This window comes from Cydia splendana, chromosome 16 (assembly GCF_910591565.1).
Source record: "Cydia splendana chromosome 16, ilCydSple1.2, whole genome shotgun sequence".
In the NCBI taxonomy this organism is placed as follows: Eukaryota; Metazoa; Arthropoda; class Insecta; order Lepidoptera; family Tortricidae; genus Cydia; species Cydia splendana.
This window is the reverse complement of record NC_085975.1, coordinates 7658662-7679152: the sequence shown is the minus strand read 5'-3', so window position 1 is coordinate 7679152 and position 20491 is coordinate 7658662. Positions and strand designations below refer to the sequence as shown.

Here is a 20491-nt window from a genome sequence, read left to right as displayed (position 1 = left end):
CATTATTTAGGTACACGCGGATCGCTTTGCCTCTTATCATGCGTGGTCTCAACACTGACGTTATTTCAAATGCTACTTTCCGTGCCGTCGGTGAACAAGCGAATTTTCAGTAAGTTATAAAAATTGGTAAGTGCGTGTATAAAAAAAGCAACGAATGTATTATTATTTTAATGTTCATCAGCCGGTGTATTATGGATAGCTTTATCCATCTTCATCCACGTGATAAAATAACTGTCACGTACTTAACACCGTGGGATAAAAAGTGACGGCCACCGTTTTATCACGCAGTCACGTAGACAAGAACGACCATGATATCCGTACTGGGCACAAGTGGTACAATAATTCTTACATATAACATTATTTATAATTAATAGTTGCCACCAAAATAAAGCAAATTTATTCACAATTGACTTCGAGTGAATAGCATAGTGTTATCACTATTTTAACGAGCTTACCTTAGCAATTTACATTTATTGTGACTTGTTTATTTTAGTGAATCGAAATAGCAAAAGGTAAATTTACCTCTACCAAGAAAACAACGGAAGAAAAACAAGAAATAAGAAAATTAATTAGTCTTATTGTGGATTTACTTTTCTAAATTCTAAATATAACATTAACAAAGAAAACAACCGTTTGTTTTTACTACTATCCATTACTGGTGTACTTTTCGATCCATTATAAAAAGGAAAGGTATTCAACTCTGCAAATAAACAGATTTTGGTCTAAAATGGACACTCAAGGGCTGGTGAAAAATGCGATGCTGTTTGTCAGTAGTATCTATACATCCTGTATTTTTCACAAAACATCCTGTTTTCTTTTAATAACAGTAAAACAACGCTTTGGTTGTTATTAAGCTTTATAAAAATTAAATACCTACTTAGTCAATTGTTTCATATATTTCAATGAACATGAATTTAGTTTTACTGTGATAATCAAAATTATTAGTGGCATCTATTTTCTTTTAAGTAGTATTATATAGCCAATGATGACGTTGGCTTGAGTTGTGCATCACGCCTTACGTAAAAGCGCTCACTTGCATTAACCTGGTGTGCCTACTTGCCTACCCAATTATGTGCTAAGCGTTGATGAGACTAAATGAAATTTAAATCAAATGTCGGTCGTTGAGCCAAAAATGGCCGTTGAGCTAAAAGTGAACCTTACTTTTATGTTCAAGTTAGAAGTAACGTGTGCCCGGTGGAACTAAATTGATCTCTTCAAAATAACACCTGTTTTCAAACTCTTTTATTCGACACTAGTGACAGGTTCGGTGGTGTTGATAGGGTCATCCAAGCCGGGGTTATCGATCTGATAGGTCCCGAGTGTCGTCGTTCGCGGGGAAAGCAATCAGGGCGGCGTCGTAGACAAACTGTCGGGGCGGACCTTAATTGGCGGTCCAAGAGATTTATATTTATGCGGGGAGACCGCTCGTCACGCGGTGGCCGCCCGATTTCACACGACCGCAGGAATCGCAGGATCAGACCTTCCAAGTACCGATACGCAGGCAAACTTTTCTTTGATAACTGTTCAAACATTAGAATAACAGACTCTAAAACTTTATTTCTGGATCCTTAAAGATAACGTTGAGAATATTATACCTAATTCATCTTCAGATACAGGCTGAATACCTACTACATACCTGTATAATATGCGTTTGTGCTCAGTTAGTGCCCAACATAACCCACATATGCCCAAAACTTTTAGCTATGAACTCATTGAGGTTACAGGCTCATTCTTCTACTAATTTTAATGAGTAGAAGCGAGTTTTATTCAGTGGATCGAAAACAACCCAATGGGCATATATGGGATAAGTAACTACTACGTAAATAAAAATCATTGTCAGCTGTCATTCCTGTTTTATTTAGAGCATGAATTTAACCTGAGCCTATGAAATTTCAAAGATGAAATAAAGGTAAAGTAACTACAAGAAGGTAATACAAATAGCGATAAAGAAAAAAGCGTAAACAAAATTTTAAAACTGCACTGGATATGTCTTCGTCGTTTTAATTAGTCTTTGAAAATGGAAAGCAAAATTAATTTCATACTTTGCAAGCAACATAATGTCTGCGTTATTTAATCAAAATTGTATATTTCAATAAAAAGACTGTACGAAATATTCCGCTACATTTGTATAAAGGACAGCAGTTAATTAAAATTTTGTGAACTTAATGAAATGATGCATTATTGCATGGATAGCCTGGCGAGAAATGTTTTCACTGACGTATGATACATACCGTAACGCGCAAATTAAATCGAGTCGGTGTTTTAAATCAGCCGGCGTATTATGGATAGCTTTATCCATCTTTATCGACGTGATAAAATAACTGTCACTTTTTAACAGCGTGGGATAGAAAGTTACGGACACCGTTTTATCACCCTGTCATGTAGACAAGAACGACCATCATATCCGTACAGGTATCTGTAGTTACGAAAGGTTTATGAAATATTTTAATAATTTTTAAGAAAAAAAAAAACGACTTCTATGGGGGCCGGTGGAAGATTATTGTAGATTGTGCACTATGTAGAAAAGGAGGTAAAACCACCCACTTTTCTACTAGCATTTCGCTTCTGTAAGGGTCGTAGTTCTAGCCTAACCTAACCCACTTCTCTGATAGCAGTTCGGTTCTGTGAGGATCGCAGTTCGAACCTACTCAAACCCACTTTTCAAGTAGCATTTCGTTTCTGTAAGGCTCGCAGTTCTAACCTAACCCTTGTTCGGTTCTGTGAGGATCGCAGTTCAAACCTAACCTAACCCACTTAACGGCGCATGCGGTGCGGTGTACGGGGGTTTGAGCGGGAGGGGCTAGTAAAATTGGCATCATCATACTTTATACCTAAATTTTATGGTAGGTAATCATAGTGGTTTATTTAGTTAAGGTATCATAGTGGTTTTCCGGGTCAAGGTCCGAGTCCGGGTCCGAATCCAGGTCCGAGTCCAGGTCCGGGTCCGGGTCCGAACCGGATCCGGGTATGAGTCTGGTTCTGGGTCCGAGTCCGGGTCCCAGTCCAAGTCAAAATCGAAATTCGAAATCACCAAACGTGTACTATGCGTCGTTGAAGAGTTCTGTTCTGGTCATCATCAGCAATTCCACTTCATCAAATGCGACAGGTTTTAATGTAAATGCTTGATTTTATGATGAAAATACAAAAAAATCTATACGTATGCCTTTAATATTTGAGGAATTCCCTCGATTCCTTATGGATCCCATCATCAGAACTCGAGCTTGACAAAAATGTGGCTTAAAAACTTAACTTGCTTAACAAACATAACGAAGGGGAAAAATCGCCAAACGTGAACTATGTGTCGTTGAAGAGTTCTGTTCTGATCATCATCAGCAGTTCCACTTCATCAAATGCGACAGTTTTTAATGAAAATGCTTGATTTTCTGATGTAAATACAAAAATCTCTATACGCATGCCTTTAAGATTTGAGGAGTTCCCTCGATTCCTCATGGATCCCATCATCAGAACTCGAGCTTGACAAAAATGTGGCTTAAAAACTTAACTTGCTTAACAAACATAACGAAGAGGACAAATCGCCAAACGTGAACTATGCGTCGTTGAAGAGTTCCGTTCTGATCATCACCAGCAGTTCCACTTCATCAAATGTCACTTTTTTGGATGTATATGCTTGATTTGTTGATAAAAACCTAAAAATCACTATACAGGGTGTTTGGTACACCGTTTGCCAAATTAAAACGGCAGATAGGTTGAGTCATTTGCTATCTTCTCAGGCCTAGAAATATTTAATTTTGGATACTTTTTATTTTTCAGTTCTATGCCAATTTTTCGTAAATTTCAAATTTTTACTTGCGCAGTAGTAAAAAAACCATGGCCAATTTTTTTTTCTAGGCATGAGAAGATAGCAAATGACTTAACCTATCTACCGTTTTAATTTGGCAAACGATGTACCAAACATCCTGTATGTATGCTTTTAAGATTTGAGGAGTTCCCTCGATTCCTCATGGATCCCATCATCAGAACTGGGTTTTGACAAAAACGGGTCAAAAAAAGAATTTTCAAAATCGGTCCAGTAATGACGGAGATATGGAGTAACAAACATAAAAATAAAAAAAAACATACAACCGAATTGATAACCTCCTTCTTTGAGATTTGGAAGTCGGTTAAAAAGAGTTCCCCGTACGTTGAGTAGGTAGTAGGGATATTGCATTTTCTGTTTTTATTGGATCACACTAATTTGTCGACAAAGAAGACTGAGCAGGCAGGTAGCGAGGCAGATTTAAATTAACAAAGACCTTTCCCTCACAACGACATTTTCAACAATTTTATTTAAATATTCAGAGCGCTTACCGTTTAGCATGTGCCTTTTATAAGATTGTATATAATTTATTCGTCGGAACATCAAAAAGGGAAGTGCTCTGTGAATAAATTGGCATTCTTTTCGCAAGCGACAACCAACCACATTATAATAGTAATATAGAAGAATATTTTTCATCCCATGTCTAGTTAGTAACAAAAGTGCATTTTACTATGACTACGCAGAATATAATAAAAATATACAATGTGTAATAACCCATTTAAATAATTATAGAAAGTAACCTGCCGAGTACTCTATATTTTATAAATAAAACTCACAACGAAATAGCATTAAAAAGCCGTATAAAAGCCTCACGCCAAAGTCCTGATTAGCCGTCAGCCTGATAATTGGCATATCCTGTAAAGTATTAACGAAATAGGATCGCCTCGTCAACGGGCAGGTGATAATGAAATTGTTCCGAGCTGACCATAGCATTAATGAGTGTCGACAACTGATGGCGCGTGTGTCGTCAGCTATTGTCAGTGTCATCGCCGGCTTAGTAATCCCGATCTGTTCTACATACGGTACTTCCATTACAATAAGTACACATAGACCTGGGGCGGCATTAGTGTTGGTAGGAGCTGGAGTCTATTGAATCTTTTGAAGAACTCATTTTGACGAGACTCTGCGCTAAAAAACTTCAGTCTTTTAAGTCCCGAGCCGACCCCTTTATTGAGTATTTTTAAGCGAATAAAGACTCGGTCAACATTTTTGTAGATTTTGTCTAAATACTAGTAGCAGTAATGAAAATAAACGTGTACCTAACCCATGAATTTCACATAAAGGCAACGCATTTTGAATTTTATTCGTAATAAAATGAGAGTTCTCTGAAAAAGACTCAAGTTTCAACAAAAGACTCGGGTCTCTAACAAGTTGAAAAAAGAACTCGAGAAGAGAAGAAGACGTAATTATATGAGTCTCAAAAACTGAGTCGAGTCTTAAAGCAGAGAACTCAAAGGACTCGAGTCTTAACCAACACTAGGCGGCATTCGAACTACAAAATTGTTATTGAGATATATTAGTTGCAGCGCAATTGACCGAGCCAGTATACAAAGCCGATAAATGATATTAAATTGACATCACTTTTTAGGCCCGAATCGGCATCCCGGCGCCCTCCACTAGATAGTGTCCAGATAAACAAAACTGTTGCTCAACTGCCCGCGCCTCCTTAATCAAAAGTCGTCCGAGCACGAAGCAATTTGGCTGACCGGCCACGCGGCCAATAAGGAGAACGCTATTAAAACAAGCGCAAATAAAGCAAATTGAAAACGGCACCGTCCTCTCGGGTGGCTGCGACTCCTAGCCTTGGAAAAATACGTCTGGACCTCTAAGCTAGTGTACAAATGTATACGTATATATGCCATATGTTAGTGATACTATATTGGAAATATCTGGAGACAGGAACGAATGTTGAAAACATAGGAAGGAATTTGTCAAACAGTGGGACACGAAAATAAGCTAATAAAAAATAAGATATCCGGGGCGATGTTCGGAAGTGTAAAAAATAATTTGATCTCATAAATTAAATATTGATACTTATATAATTCCTCGCAGTGCATCTAGCTTACATTAACTACATATACTGAGATAACATAACACAACGTTATTTACAAAATCTAAATGCCGCACTAAATCAGAGGGCCTACCGCGAACTACGTTCGACGTGTTGCCTCTCTGTCGCTCTTGTAAATTCGTACGTAAGTGTGACATGAGCCAACAGGTCGAACGTTGTTTGCAGTAGGCCTTCAGTACACAGCGCTACGCCGTAGCGCGTAGCATATATTTCCTGCTACATAGCGAATTCTTCCTTCGTTAACGCTTTCAAGCCAATCTGAACGTGCACTGAGATCAGAATGATATCTGGGGGCATAGTCAAGATGACAATCTTTGATAGATAACGCCAATCGAAACTTCAATAATGTGCCGAATGCCGGTCTTAGTAAGTACCTAATAATTATAGATAAGCCTCTGTGTTGGAAAAGCAGCGGTTATTGTGATGTCCTTTGCAAAAACCGAGCATAGCTTATTTATGCAATAGCTAAAGAACGTTCAAAGTCCCAATAGTCACTTATTTTTGCGCTTATTATGCTATTCCGCGAATATAGAAAGAATGACGCAATATTTCAATGGAAAAGCTTTTGTTGTCGATTTCACTAAGGGATTGTTAATTCTGCGTATTATTTACCTACTAACCCCCTTATTCATAAACGCGCTACAAACCTCAATGATCATAATCGTTTGTCTTTATCTGTCATTTTGACTTATGTATTGGTAAGAAAGGGATAAAACATAATTTAACTAAATCAGGCCCGTAAAGTTTTATGAATAAGGGGGTAAATGTGTATTGCTTTAAGTTAGAGTTTGTGTCAAAGTGAGATAGACTTTGTTAACTAATAGTAACTCTTTTGTTTCTTAGTTAAATAATAAACACCCATATTAACGCCCTTTTTCATGTGGTGTAACTCAATATGCGCTGCAAATTGATCATTTTAAAGCATTAATAAAATATCAACATGTAAGCAATAATTATATGGCCCTTTTAAAAAGTTATATAACACATTTACATAACACCTTCAAATGAAACACTCACCGATGTTATATTCGACAAAAGGATCTGGCCAAATATAATTGACTTGATAATTGATAGTGACGTTTATGCAACAAAAGGTACCTATTCAAATGAAAAGACACACAATTTACTTTGAACCGACGAGAAAAAAACATTTTTTTAGTTTTCTTAGACTTACCTCAGCCAGTGTCTCTTGGCGATGGCGGTGTGGCAGCAAATGGCATCGTACTGGTCAGCGATCCACACGATCAGTATAATGTAGAAAGCCGTAGTTGTGTCGTTGAAGAACTCGGACATTATAGCCTCCATGCCTGTGGACAAAATGACATATGTTTAACTCGAGAAAAAAGGCAAAACTATAACACAGAAATGAAAATTTTATAAATTACTACGTCACTAATTTTGTGACGGTTCCATATTTCGATTCGTCGGTATGTACTTAATAAAATAAATTGCGAAGGTTTCAAAATCTATTGAAAACCCGAGTCGATATTGCCTGCGAATTATTTTACGCTGTGTAATACAACATGAAACACTGAAATAAATACATGCATATATCTGTTCACAGATCAGACATGAAATCCCAAGACAACGTTAGTCTGAAGCTCCCGTCGCCACCGTTAAGGATTCGTACCGAATCTACTTTATTAAGCGCGTTACCCGGTGTAGCGGCGCATCGCATTAAACATGGGGTCATGTGTGGGAGTCACCGGAGCCCGAGTCAGACTAATTAGGTGTCGACAATTACGCACTAACGACCGAAATCCGAGCCGGGACCCGGCGCGAGCTTATTAACAGCGTAAGTGCTGTGTTACGATCACTTACTACGTCATACGAGGGCTTAACAAGAGATAACTAGTCTAGCTGTGGACTCGAGATCCGTAACAATTATACGACATCCAAAATCAAGCTTACACTGGTTGGTCGCTGACGATCGCTCACCTGAAACATGTATCAATTAGGAATAACGTTTCAGGACTGAGAGCGACCCGCGATCGCGCCCCGTCTGAAGACACTGCATTTTCACACGAAAATTCAAACCTGATTTGGAGTTATTGAGTTTTAATTAGCAGTTTATATTCTGTCGACGTTATTTCGAAACGGATATGAAAGTACTACACTATCTTCATTTTCAGCGAATTGGCCGAATATCTGTAGGTAGATATGTAGTGTAGTAAATGAAGCAAGTTGTTGTATGGAGACCCATGCATTAATTTCTCAGTCGATGAAATTTAGCTTGGTTATTGTATAGTATGAGCCGAGACTAACATATAAATATACAAAAAAAAAACACTCCTAAGTTAGGTAAAAACACAAATCTGATTATATATTGAACCGAGTAATTCCTCAGTCCAAAATTATTTTACAAAATAAGTTATTTGTATCAGTATGTGATACTAGAAAAAAATCTAAAAGTTTTGTCAAACATGAGAATATTTTTTTATGAGAATTCCTTTATTTTGACGCTCATTTTCATCGGAAAATTGCTCTGTAATTTTTTTCTTCTTATATGATCTTAGAATATAATTTGGCGCAGTCGGTAAAAAAATCCAAAAAAAAATGCGTACCCAAATGTATGTATTATAGAACTATTAAAAACTGAGAGTGGAATTTTTTAGATTTTCATTTTGTAGGTATAAAACGGCAATTAAATGGCATTCCAGTGTAAAAATTAGACTGAGCAATTTTCCGGTCCAAGACACGCCAAAAAATTATATTTTATTAATGCTGGTATTTCTGCTGGGATATTTTTTTTTGATATTTCATATATTGTTGCAATACGTTACATGTATATGTCTGGTGAAGAAAGTTTGAACGGAGCATTTTTCCGTAAAAAGATATTAACGATTTAAGACTTTAGGTATTTACTTTAATTCTATTATTATTATTCTTTGGAAATGTATACAATACTTTTTATTTATTGATACTTTATCATACTGTAAAGTTTTTTCTGGCTGAGGAATTACTGCGGGGTCCACTACCTTTATTTACTACACTAATGGTGATTCCGATACACGTGCTCTTACAATACAATTGCTCTTGTCAAAACATTATTGGACCTGAAAACAGTTCAGTCCCTGGAAATTTTAAGCTGATTTATGGAATTATTCCACAGAAAAAACTTTGTACATTTGAAAATACTCAGAATACTTGCGAAAATAAGATTCGTGGAATTCGTATTGTTAATTCAAACTAAAAACACAATGGATATTTAAACTTACACAAAAAATACATCAGAATAGGTACAATGTGACATTGAGGTTGATGGTAAAGATGTCTCAGGAAGATAAATGACGATAAACGGTTAGTCAATTAGACGGATCATATAAAAGGACCGTTAGTTTGCCGTGAGTGCATAGAAATGTATGCCAAAATAAACATTTTAGTTGATTAATAACGATGTAACATTCTATCATAATTGAACATTATGGTGCTAAACCGCCACTTCGATTCTTATTATAATACTTAAAAATCCAAACACATTTATAATCTGTTGTTATAAATCCCGAAATTTCCGTAGAAATCCCAGTCTGTTTAATGTAAATAAACCATATTAATCGTCGCGACAAGATTATAGCGTCCCAGCTTTCCACGTGCATATTGTTCATAATGACACAAACACACAACACAGGGAGGGTAGAGTATACATCCCAAATATCATGAGGATATAACTCGATACGAAACCAGCAACTGTCCGGCGCCGACGGTCGGTCGGTTCTACTTTATTTGCATTTTGATGAGAATGATGAGCGTCGACACTGATACAATAAACACGGCAGGGCGACCGGGAGCCGGCACGACACGCCGTCGGCCCGACTTCGGCGACGTTTAACTGAATCATATCTAACAAGGGACATTTAATTATTTCGGAGTTGGGGATGTGTCAAGCGGACATACAGACGTGAATGACGAATCAGGTTTCCATGTTGTCACCAATCGAATGATTCAAGGGTTTGGATTGTTATCCACCCCGACAAGAATATTGACAACAAGATAAAATGGAGAGTTTATTAATAATAACGCTCATATTCTCGAAATAAAGTCTTTGAATAAAAAGATCTAAAAGGTGAGTCCGCGGAAACCCGTAGAAAAGCAAGCGTCTTGATCATTAGTAGTACGAGTATCTCTCACTCAATTATTGTAAACGGGATAGAGGTGGAGAGTTGAGCTTTAACCTTTGAAGGACATTTAATATATATTCAGCTAGATACTACGCTATAATTAATACGTATAATTCATCTTGGTCCTAACGAATTGGCCAGGAATAGCCTAGCCTAAGGATTATATCCAATGCCTTACCGAAAATGGCCACTGAACAAAGATACAAGCACTCGCTTCACCTTCAGCAACCCTCCATCGGCAGTCAGGTGATGACATGCGAGTTGACGTAAGCTTTACTGATAAATTATCAATTTGTCTGCGGGTAGATGCGTACCGGTCCCGAGCCTCACAGTCGGCAAATGGGGTGCGACGGAGCGTAAGTGTGACGGGAGTCACCGGCCGTTACCTATTCAACAGAGCATGCGACGTAATCCTAGGCGAGACGAGTAAACAAATTACCCGGGCCGAGTCGGGCCGGTCGACGTGCCGTCCGCTATTAATTTTAATTCCGGCGCGGGTCGAAGATCGCCGAAGATGGGTGAGAGGCACGCGCCAAACATCAGCCCCTGTCGCGAGTCGGGCGATAGAAAACTTGACAACCCGATAATATTGACTTTAGTAATATTTTATATAAATAAAATACTACGATTTGTTACCTTGGTGTACCTATACATAAAAAACCAAGTTATTTAAAATATAAGATTATATAAAATATATTATAATGCACGAGTAATTTTTGTAAACAGTAGTAAGAGGGGGTGGAGCTGTAGGGCTTTAAAGACCTTCGAGGAGGAAACCAGAGGTATTGGTTGTTAACCACCCAGGGTTTTACCATTGAGGTCCTCGAAATCAAGGTACGAAATATCATTAGATAATAATTACCAGTGTGTAGTTATTACCAATGTTTGGTATAGGATGAGGTTGTATAAAGTGAACGCAAATAAATTTTAAGGTGTGTGTGAAGTCCCTAATTTGAATTGGGATAGGTTGGCGGTTATAGCCGAATACTTCTTGTGCGAGTGCAGTGGGATGAATGTCGGGTAGTGATGATTTTGATGGTCAATTTATTTGAAATAAGGCTGTAATTATACTAAGTGAGGACCGACCCATCTAAATAGAATAGTTGATTTTTCCTTTCATTTGCATTCAAACTATAAAATAAGATATAATATATTACATTTCATAAGATCGTTACCAAAACTAATCAGAAACGCCTAACCTAAAGCTATACTTGTTTGTCGTGCATACCATATTGTTCAGACAAGAAAAAACGTACCACAAATTGGGCATTATGAATTTATTATTCCAATTTCTGGAGCTCGACACCTTTTAGATTTTTCCCCTTTCACTTAAATTCTGTCTGCGGCTAAGACTTTTATCAGTTGTTTTACTTGGGGATATTGAAAATTTAAATTGGATTTGAGTTTATGACCCGGAAATATTTCCTTCGCTGGAAAGAATTATTTGCATTGCGGTTTCACTTTGGACAACAATAACAACTAACAATGAAAATTCGAGACTATTATAACAGTTTTGAATGATTCACGGTTAGTTTGACTAGACTTATATCGACCGGGATATGGACCGTAATCATGTTCACAACTTTCACAAGATGCATGTAACTGCATCGTAATTTCGGGAGCTCGAAAACAATACAAAAGGTAATCACGGTCTATATCCTGGTCGATATAAGTTAGATTATTAATCTCTTTATTTATTTCTCATCTTAAGTTAGGTTATTTTATAATATGAATATAAAAGTAAAATATAAAAACACTTACAAAACAATAAAAATTTATATAAACACATTATAAAAAACCTAACCTAGGGTGCCGCCAGCAGCGGGGCAAGGCCCAAGCTACCGGTGGTCAGGGCTGCAGAGAGAGGAACCGGCGGACTATCCGCGCCGTGTCCAAGATCACCGCCTTCTGCATCTGACCCTTGATCCAACCACCCAGCGAGAGTCTCTCTAGGTGTTGGTCGAGACTCTTCGCTATGAGACCGTTCGCTGACACAACTATCGGAACAATGATCGTCGAGTCAACATCCCACATGGCGGTAATCTCATGAGCTAAGTCTAGGTACTTGCTGGACTTGTCCTTCTCGGCCTTCACGAGATTCTCATCATGGGGGATGGTGACGTCGGCGAGCACGGCCCGGCGCTGCGATCGGTCTATCAGCACGATGTCAGGCTTATTGGCGACAATAGTCTTGTCAGTGATGATAGATCGATCCCAATAGAGCGTGGCACGACCATTCTCGAGAACAGGTGCAGGTAAGTACTTGTAGTACGGTACTTCGCGGTCCACAAGGCCGTATAGAAGAGCAAGTTGCTGGTGAATAATCCTGGCTACGAGATTATGTCTGTGCAAGTACTCACCGTTAGCAAGATGAGAACAACCGGAAATAGCAGATTATTAATATTATTATATTGACATTTATAAAATCGCACAAAAAACTCGCTTTCTCTTTCGACTTAGGGCATAAGCTAAACTACTTATATTTTTTAATTGTATAAGTACTTACAAGAACAGTTTTTTCGGATGTGACATGTACTGCCATCGTGTCAGATACTGCATTATTTAGTTTTTAAAACTGATTGGTGTAAATCACTACACCTTATAAAACATTGTTCGCGATAAACTCAAAAACTACTGGACGGATTTTGATGCGGTTTTCACCTACGTACATTCAATAGTGATTCTTGAGGAAGGTTTAGGTGTATAATTTATTAACGCGTGCGGAGCCGGGCCGGGGTCGCTAGTAACATATAATTCTGGTAGCCTGTTTTCATCCGATTGTCGGTCAGCATACCGTTCACCTTTTTCCGATATTTAAATTAAAATAATAAGATATAATTCGAATGCAGAATAAGCGCCCCGGCATGTCAATATCAGGTAACCGGCAGGTCCAGGCTTGCAAGCGACGGACAGCCGCCCGGTCCGTACACACCGATCAAATCATAATGGACCGTAGAAGCAATTGTGTTTTTTTAACTCACGAATGTTCGTTTAACTTTTCACCAAGTGTCCATCTGGTCGATATGTCTCTCTAGGAATTAAGTGCGTGCATCAATACGATTGGGCTAGGTGAGAGTACGTATCACAGTTATCTCCAGTGGCCGAAGCCAAGGAGACAAGGTGTGAGTTAAAAATAAAATATATACCTACCAACAAGGTGACAATCATATATCGATAAAGGACAATCGAAAAGTAGAAATGTATCGGGATGATAGATGCAACGAAAAGTGACATGATGAAGTTATTTTTATGCAGCATTTAATAACTTTTAATGAAAAAAAAAACAAATAACTATGCCATTTAGTTGGCTTACATGTACTGAGCCTGTCAAAAGAGTTTAAAAAACACAGTGTATTATATAAAAATAGACACAGAATCAACAGTTTTCAATATTCTATCATTATTGTAATTTAATAAACCCGTCAGTGTCAGCCACTCCATTTGGAATGACAACCTTTTATGCAGTTGCCATAGGTAGACGCCCGATTGTTTGAATGGCGCAAAGGCGATGCACATTTCAGCTGAATATCTGGCTATGACAATATTGTGACGTCCCACGGTCAAAGGTACCTTATGGCGGGTATGGAGTTATGCATACCCCAGTAATCTACAATAAATAACCTATCGATAACACAAAAGATCAACCTTCTAGGTTGCGTAGTTACAGAGATATGATTTTTTGAAAATAATGTTGTGAAATGAGCAACTTTACGATAGAGAAGTTTTAAGTTTAGCCGCCTAAAAAACTATGTTCCTGAAGTAAGTTACATAGTTGACTACAAATAATAATGCCTTATATATCTGAGATTAAAAAAATATTGCGACTTGTTCTGTAATGCAAATATAAACTTTTGATATCGACTGATTTATGTGTATACTAACCAATCTCTTGAAAATAAAGTTTTATTTCATTTTCACGATTGATTGCAATGAGCTCTCAAGTTTTAAATTTTATCTATTAGAAAACGACACTGACAGACAGTTTAAGCAAAAAACAATACCGATTTAGAGGTGAAAATGTATTTTCTGACTTTTTCATATAAAATCACAAAATTGAATATTTTTACTTTTAATGTGACACACAATCAATTTTTCTGAGCACATATGAAAGAAATTCTGTCATTCAAATGAAATAAATCCTAAAACCCCAACTAAATACTATATTTAACCCCTTATGCCACTTTAAACTTACATAACAATAACAGTATTTGCTCCATACATTTACGAAAAGGTACCTTATGGAAATAAATCTAATAATACATCACTACAAAATATCAATCATATTATAGTTTACCTTTTATGAATAGAAAATATTAATTTACATTAAACTGCCCCCAATTTAATTAGTTCTTCGTCATAATAATCTTAAAAAAGACCAATAATTTGTATGTAATGAAAAGGTACCTTGTGGTCAAGTTACATGATGAGGCATGATGATGATGGAACAGTTAGGATAAACTAATAATATTTTGGGGTTAAGATGGTATAAATCGTCTATTTCTTATCAATAATATATTTCGGTTGCTATTGAAGATAAGCGGCATTGAGGTTCAATGACCTCAGATATTCCATAAGGTAATGCGTCGGGTATTGGCATTTTTCAGCAAACCAATGGCTGATTTACTGCATGCGACCAAACCAAATGAAGATTATTCTAGTTAAGAAAGACTTGACGAGAGTAACTTTGGTATAATAGCAGTCTACTTGGATTTGTGATGTCGGTCTATGTATGGTTATAATATTTGCGAGGCGCCCCAACCAGAACTGAAATTATCAAATTAGTTTTGCAGAATGCTAATACAGTTCTCTACCAAACTTCTTTTCCCGTATTGACTAGTTTTTTTGGGAATTTTCAATTTTTTTTTCCATAAGGTACCTTTTCTACTAAACTCTGAGACGACATTACTAGGCTTATAACTAACTTATAACAAAAATAAAAACAGGTAAACAAACGTTACGCATTAAGGTTTCAGATCACACAATAAAAAAAAATTGAGCATTTTTTCACCTCTTTACAAAACATTTAATATCTCCGAAACTAGAAACCCTCATAAGGTACCTTTTCCCGTGGAACGTCACATTAAGGTTACCAAACTATACATAATACTACTTAATATCATTTATTGATATTAAGTAGTATTTTGGTCATTTTGTATAAAATTTCCGCACAAAGTTATCCATTTTCATAGTGTGTGCAATACGGATATTAGTGTCTTTAATTAGAATCAGTTAGAATGAATTAGTTGTAGACGAGTTAAACGTTAGAAAGTGACATTATAAACAAGTACATATCGTCAGGTGACAAACAAAACTGAGTAATTTTACTAAATAATAATTAAACAAAAATCAACCTTATTTTAGTACTAATATGGTTCATTATGACTATGTACTTGTGGTAGTAATTACTAATTAGTGAGTTTTGGTTGTCACCTGACGATATGCGAGTTGTTATCTTGCATTGTGGACTTTGGATGCTTTGAATAAAAATGATGAAATGCAACCTTGTGTTTGTGTACCATTTTTTGAAGTAGCACAAACTGGTTCATTTTAAGCAAACGTTATCCATAATTATCCAATACTCAAATTTCAAACAAGGCACGCGAGAGAGTGCACTAAGCTCAAGTGCAATCCAAGACGAAATAATATAAATTTTCCAAGGTGAATAGAGAAATGCACACAAATTGTTACTTCTTACTTCCAGGGGTTTAATCAAGGGGGACACCCGCCGCGTCCGCCAGCATCCGAGCTTCCTTGAACTTGGCGCAAATTGAGAATAATGGAGCCCGTACGCCATTTTAGGGTTCCTTGGAAAAATCTAATCATCGACATCGTGTTTGTTTTCTCTTCGCGGAAAGCAATAAAGGGTATTACGTCGGTCTTCCGGTTTTAACTTTTTAAATGCGCAAACTACTCCATAAATTGTTAATTTCTCGTTTATTTTTTAAATTAAGCCGGTAGATGTAATTTTTTTGCACGTAATTGGAGATTAAGCTTAATTGATGAAGTGGCTTGAAATTTTAAGGACGTAATGCAAAGGAGACAGATACTGTTGGTATATTTTTGAGTACCTATTAAAATATTCATTGAAATCAAAATTGACTCTTTAAATTATGCTGTACAAAAAAAACTGCCAAAATATCCGACAACATGTACGAGGGTTAAGATAATGACCAGCTGGCTACTATGTTTCATCATTGAAGTGTTATACGACAATAACCATAAAACGAGTAAGCTTATTAACACATTTTCGTGCCAATAAACCCTTGGACTTGCATTATCACACAGTTTCATCTCTACCGGTGAAAACTGAACCTTATTACATCGTACTTTAGTAATGTAACTAAACTAAATCAGCCTCGTAAAAGGTAGTGAACAACGGAAGCCAGCCACACATTCATTTACTTACCTGCTTTCATCCCAAGGCACTGTCAGATTCAAACACCAAGACAAATCTTAGCTAAACAGTACTTAAATACTTAATTGCTACCTTTTTACCTCCAGATTTTAGATCACGCGAGGGTTTAATTTTACGGGGCCAAGTCATTGAATAGCTCCCTTAGGATCTGGATCATTAAGTGGATAAATGGTTAATGAAAATAGAATGAGCACTAAACATCGAAGCGGAATTTCGCCAGTCACCTAGCCGTCATTAAATGTTGTTATCGTCGCGATTAAGTAAGAAAACAAACTTGGCTGGAAGGCGCGGGGGCGTCACGAATAATAATCTCAGTTTACGACAGGAGCCGAGTGAATCAATAAAAACACTAATAATGCACAGGCGTAATCCGGCCGTGCAGCGCGATTACCGACACTAACGAGCTCGTAAAGACGGATCTCCAATGCAAGGCTTAGTCGAGCCGAAACATTAAAACGCAGGATGGGGCTACGGGTCTACGCGCGCTGCACTATTCTAATTACTGCTCAGTCAGTTCGCCTTGCGTTTAGATAAACCATTATTTCTGAACCGAACCTAATATAAAGTCACGTAACACGTTGTACGCGTCTCCCTCAAAGCCTACATCTGACTTCCATCATCTACCACGCTCTTAAGATGATTTAGTAGGTACTTATTGACACAGTAAACTAATCACGTACTTTCATTCGGACAGGAAAGATACACTACTTACATAATTTGATGCAGGTAAGTTTTCACGAACCTTTAATAGGAAAAACTGATATTTCCCTAAAAATTATGCTTAAATTATTTTTAAAACAAATTGTTTCTGGTTTCCGTTAGCTGTGATTGGCATGATTGCTTACATGAAACACGAGTAGCAATTGTTTAACGCGTACGTTGTTAAAATAAGCGTTTATTTCTTTTCTGGTTATGGCAATGCTTTGATTCCATGCTCTGTCATTTTTTATGCAGTGTTACAGCTTTGTTCCCCGTCAAACACATATAAACCATCGAGTTTACATTACCTTGTTTTTCTCATTTCAGTAGGTATATTATTTTGATGTGTTGGAAAATTCATTTACCTATGCGCTAATCATCACCAAAAGGAGCATAGTTACTCGTAACCTGTGCTTTGAACTGCCCGGCCTATGCCATAAATCGTTGAATACGAAATCGTTTTCTAAAAACATTTCGGGTATTGTATTGATTAGTAATCGAGTTAAATTCCCTTAACGCGAACAATAAACATATTTTGTTGCTGCGGATATGTAAAAGATCTCAATTTAAAATGACTTTATCAAATAGGGACCCATTTATGAAAATACAATTTGCTCATGCATTGTATCTTCCGTTGTGCTGCAGCTCTGCATAGATTAGACGACGCTGGATTAATCTCGTGGAGCGGAGGACACAATAGGCTTTATTAACATGCATGCGCCTGGCCCGATACAAATTGCCGATGAGTCGCCGTATTTGTGTGGCAAGACGCCGCCCGGCCGGCCTGGCGTGTAATAATGTCTCAGCCGTTTACCCTGCCTTTAAGATTGGATGGTATAGTGGTAGCAACAAGCATGGAAACTAGGAATACACCCTCGAGTACCAAATAACGTTGACAAAACTATTATCAGCCACATGATCATATAGTCTGGCTAGCCAAAAATTGTTGACAGATATTTCGTTGTTGTATCACCAATTGTCTATGATTAAAAAAAAAGTTGTCAATTTATGTCATTCATTCAAATCATTTGCGGTTTATAAGGGGTTTATTTTAAATAATATTAATAATGTTTGTACCGAGTGAGGTTCGCAAACTATTATTTAAGCTCGTAAATAATTACGACAATGTGCGAAGTCGACGTGTAGCGTTGTATAACGAAAAACTGCAATGTTTACAACTCCTAAACAAATGTAAACAAATTAGGAGGTTGGTGCTCTATAAATATTTTGATACTTAGCATTTAGCATATTTGGCATAGTACTTATGTATTTTTTTGGTGATGGATTAATATTACGGTATTATCATTTTTCGCCTTGTTACAATGGTGTATGGTGAGAAAGTGTTTAACATATGTGTTTATCATTGACTGTACTTAGTGGTAGAAATAATGTGAGCTGACTTTGAGTGCACGTCAGCGTATATTTCACTGATATCCTTAGGTACCTTACGTGTGCACAGAAAATCAAAAATATTTTCTAGTATCAAAACTATAATTCCTACTACACAAAGTGTGACCAGCCCGAGATATTTTGAATTTCCCGCCAAACATTTGTGTAAAATTTCAGTAGCCAAACTCTACCTATGCAACTCGAGCTCAATCAACAAAAGAAAAAAAAAGTTTCTATCGAATAACAAACGTAATTCAATTTTGGAATCTTTCGCTTGCTCGGGTATCAATATTAGCACGAGCAGTTAAACAAAAACTTTGTTCCCTTGTAAAACAAATAACTATTTGAGTATCATTTTTATTTGGGACTTTTGTAGAAAAAAAAATAACAAGCAATTAATTGTTCATAAACCTATTATGTAATACAAAATCTCGTTAATACTGAAATAATATTAAATCAATAAACAGTTATTGAGGATTATTATTAGCTACGCTATTTGCGTCTAGCAGGCCCCCGCCGCTCGAGCGGAAGACGACTCAATCATTAGACCCGTTGAAGAGGTTAATTTCGATAATCCGCTTTGCCGTTCACCTAAAATCTGGCCATCTAATGCTTTTGCTTGCCAAGTCGTGGCGCTCAAACGCTCAGAAAATTAAGTGTAAATGGAATGAGGCCTCGCAATCTGTAACAGCTAGGCGTTGCAAGAATGTGTACTTCTATTGGTTCGCCTGAACATTTGATTGGCTTGCGCTTTAAGCGATTGGAATACCAACCTTGCTCTGAATTACAGTGCAACCCTTGCGAGCCACCGGTAATCATTGAAGTGAATAGCCTGATGCCATCCCGTATTACCATGATTATAATGAACGAGACAGTGCGATGGTAGAGTGATGTTAGTGTGCTATTAGTTGATGATACTTAATAGCAAGCTAAACTTGAGCAGATTCGAGTGATCACTAAGTTACACAGAGGTAAATGCGTCAACTAAGCTAAATGTGTGACTTAGGGCTTTGTAATAGGTATTCGTCGCACGAATATAAATGAAACAAAATTTGCAGCAAAAATACTTTTTTTATATATTCTGGACGGATTAAAATAAAATAAAATGTACAAAAACAAACACCCCTTAAAAGACTCCAGCATACCTTTAATGTGTGAATGTAAGAGCATAGGTACATAAAAAATTGGAACGATCAACGAAACATTCCCAAAAAGGTTGTGATACCCGAGCACCTAATACCCAAAATAGAAAGCGTCCATCCGATATCAGCGATTGAAACCGTTCAATTTAGGGTCCGAACATTAATTGAGGCAACGCTTTTACAAAGTGCTAATGAAGAAAATAGATCAGTGAGGCAGCCCGATGACGGCCCCGCGGCTTGCCCGTGATAGCGTTAAGGTTTGGGGCACAACGGAGTTTGTAATGTTAAGTATTTTTTAGATAATGATAAATATTTTTTTAAATCATTTATTTACATACAAGCTACATACAGTGGTACTACTAAACGAAATTAATAACTATCTTAAATCTGAAATAGGCCCTTGAGGCATTGTACCAAGGAAGCTGGCTGCATTACCTCGCTGCATCGCAATGCTGATACGTTGTGCGAGATAGCCGCCAGCTCTTCGGTCACCACGTCACCAGTTAATATGATAAATATTAGTTAATATGATAAATACTTAAGGGGCCCACTGATTAACAGTCCGCCGGACGGTATCGGCCTGTCAGTTAGAACAAAATTTTGACAGTTCCGAACAACTGACAGGCCGATACCGTGCGGCGGACTGTTAATCAGTGGGCCCCTTTATACATAGTAATTTTTGTGAAATTTTTCGCATGCTTAGCGAATTTCTAAAAAAGTACGACTGATAAAAGTGGTAATAGTTATCAGTTGTTAATAAGAAACTTTTGCAAAAGAGGAGTTTCCAGTGTGAATGTGTTTTAATATTTTATTGTGCGGATCTAAGATATCAGGCGGTCT

General features: G+C 37.2%; 2 protein-coding genes across 2 annotated transcripts in view; both read right to left on the bottom strand.

Moving 5' to 3' along the window:
* Positions 1-20491, bottom strand: part of LOC134798204 (growth arrest-specific protein 1-like) — a 454209-nt gene that overhangs the window by 262235 nt on the left and 171483 nt on the right. The gene's annotated exons all lie outside the window — the stretch shown is intronic.
* Positions 1-20491, bottom strand: part of LOC134798193 (membralin) — a 131030-nt gene that overhangs the window by 48404 nt on the left and 62135 nt on the right. The window contains exon 9 of the mRNA XM_063770553.1: positions 7063-7195. Within this exon, the coding sequence (XP_063626623.1) occupies positions 7063-7195 (133 nt within the window). The remainder of the gene's footprint in view (positions 1-7062; positions 7196-20491) is intronic.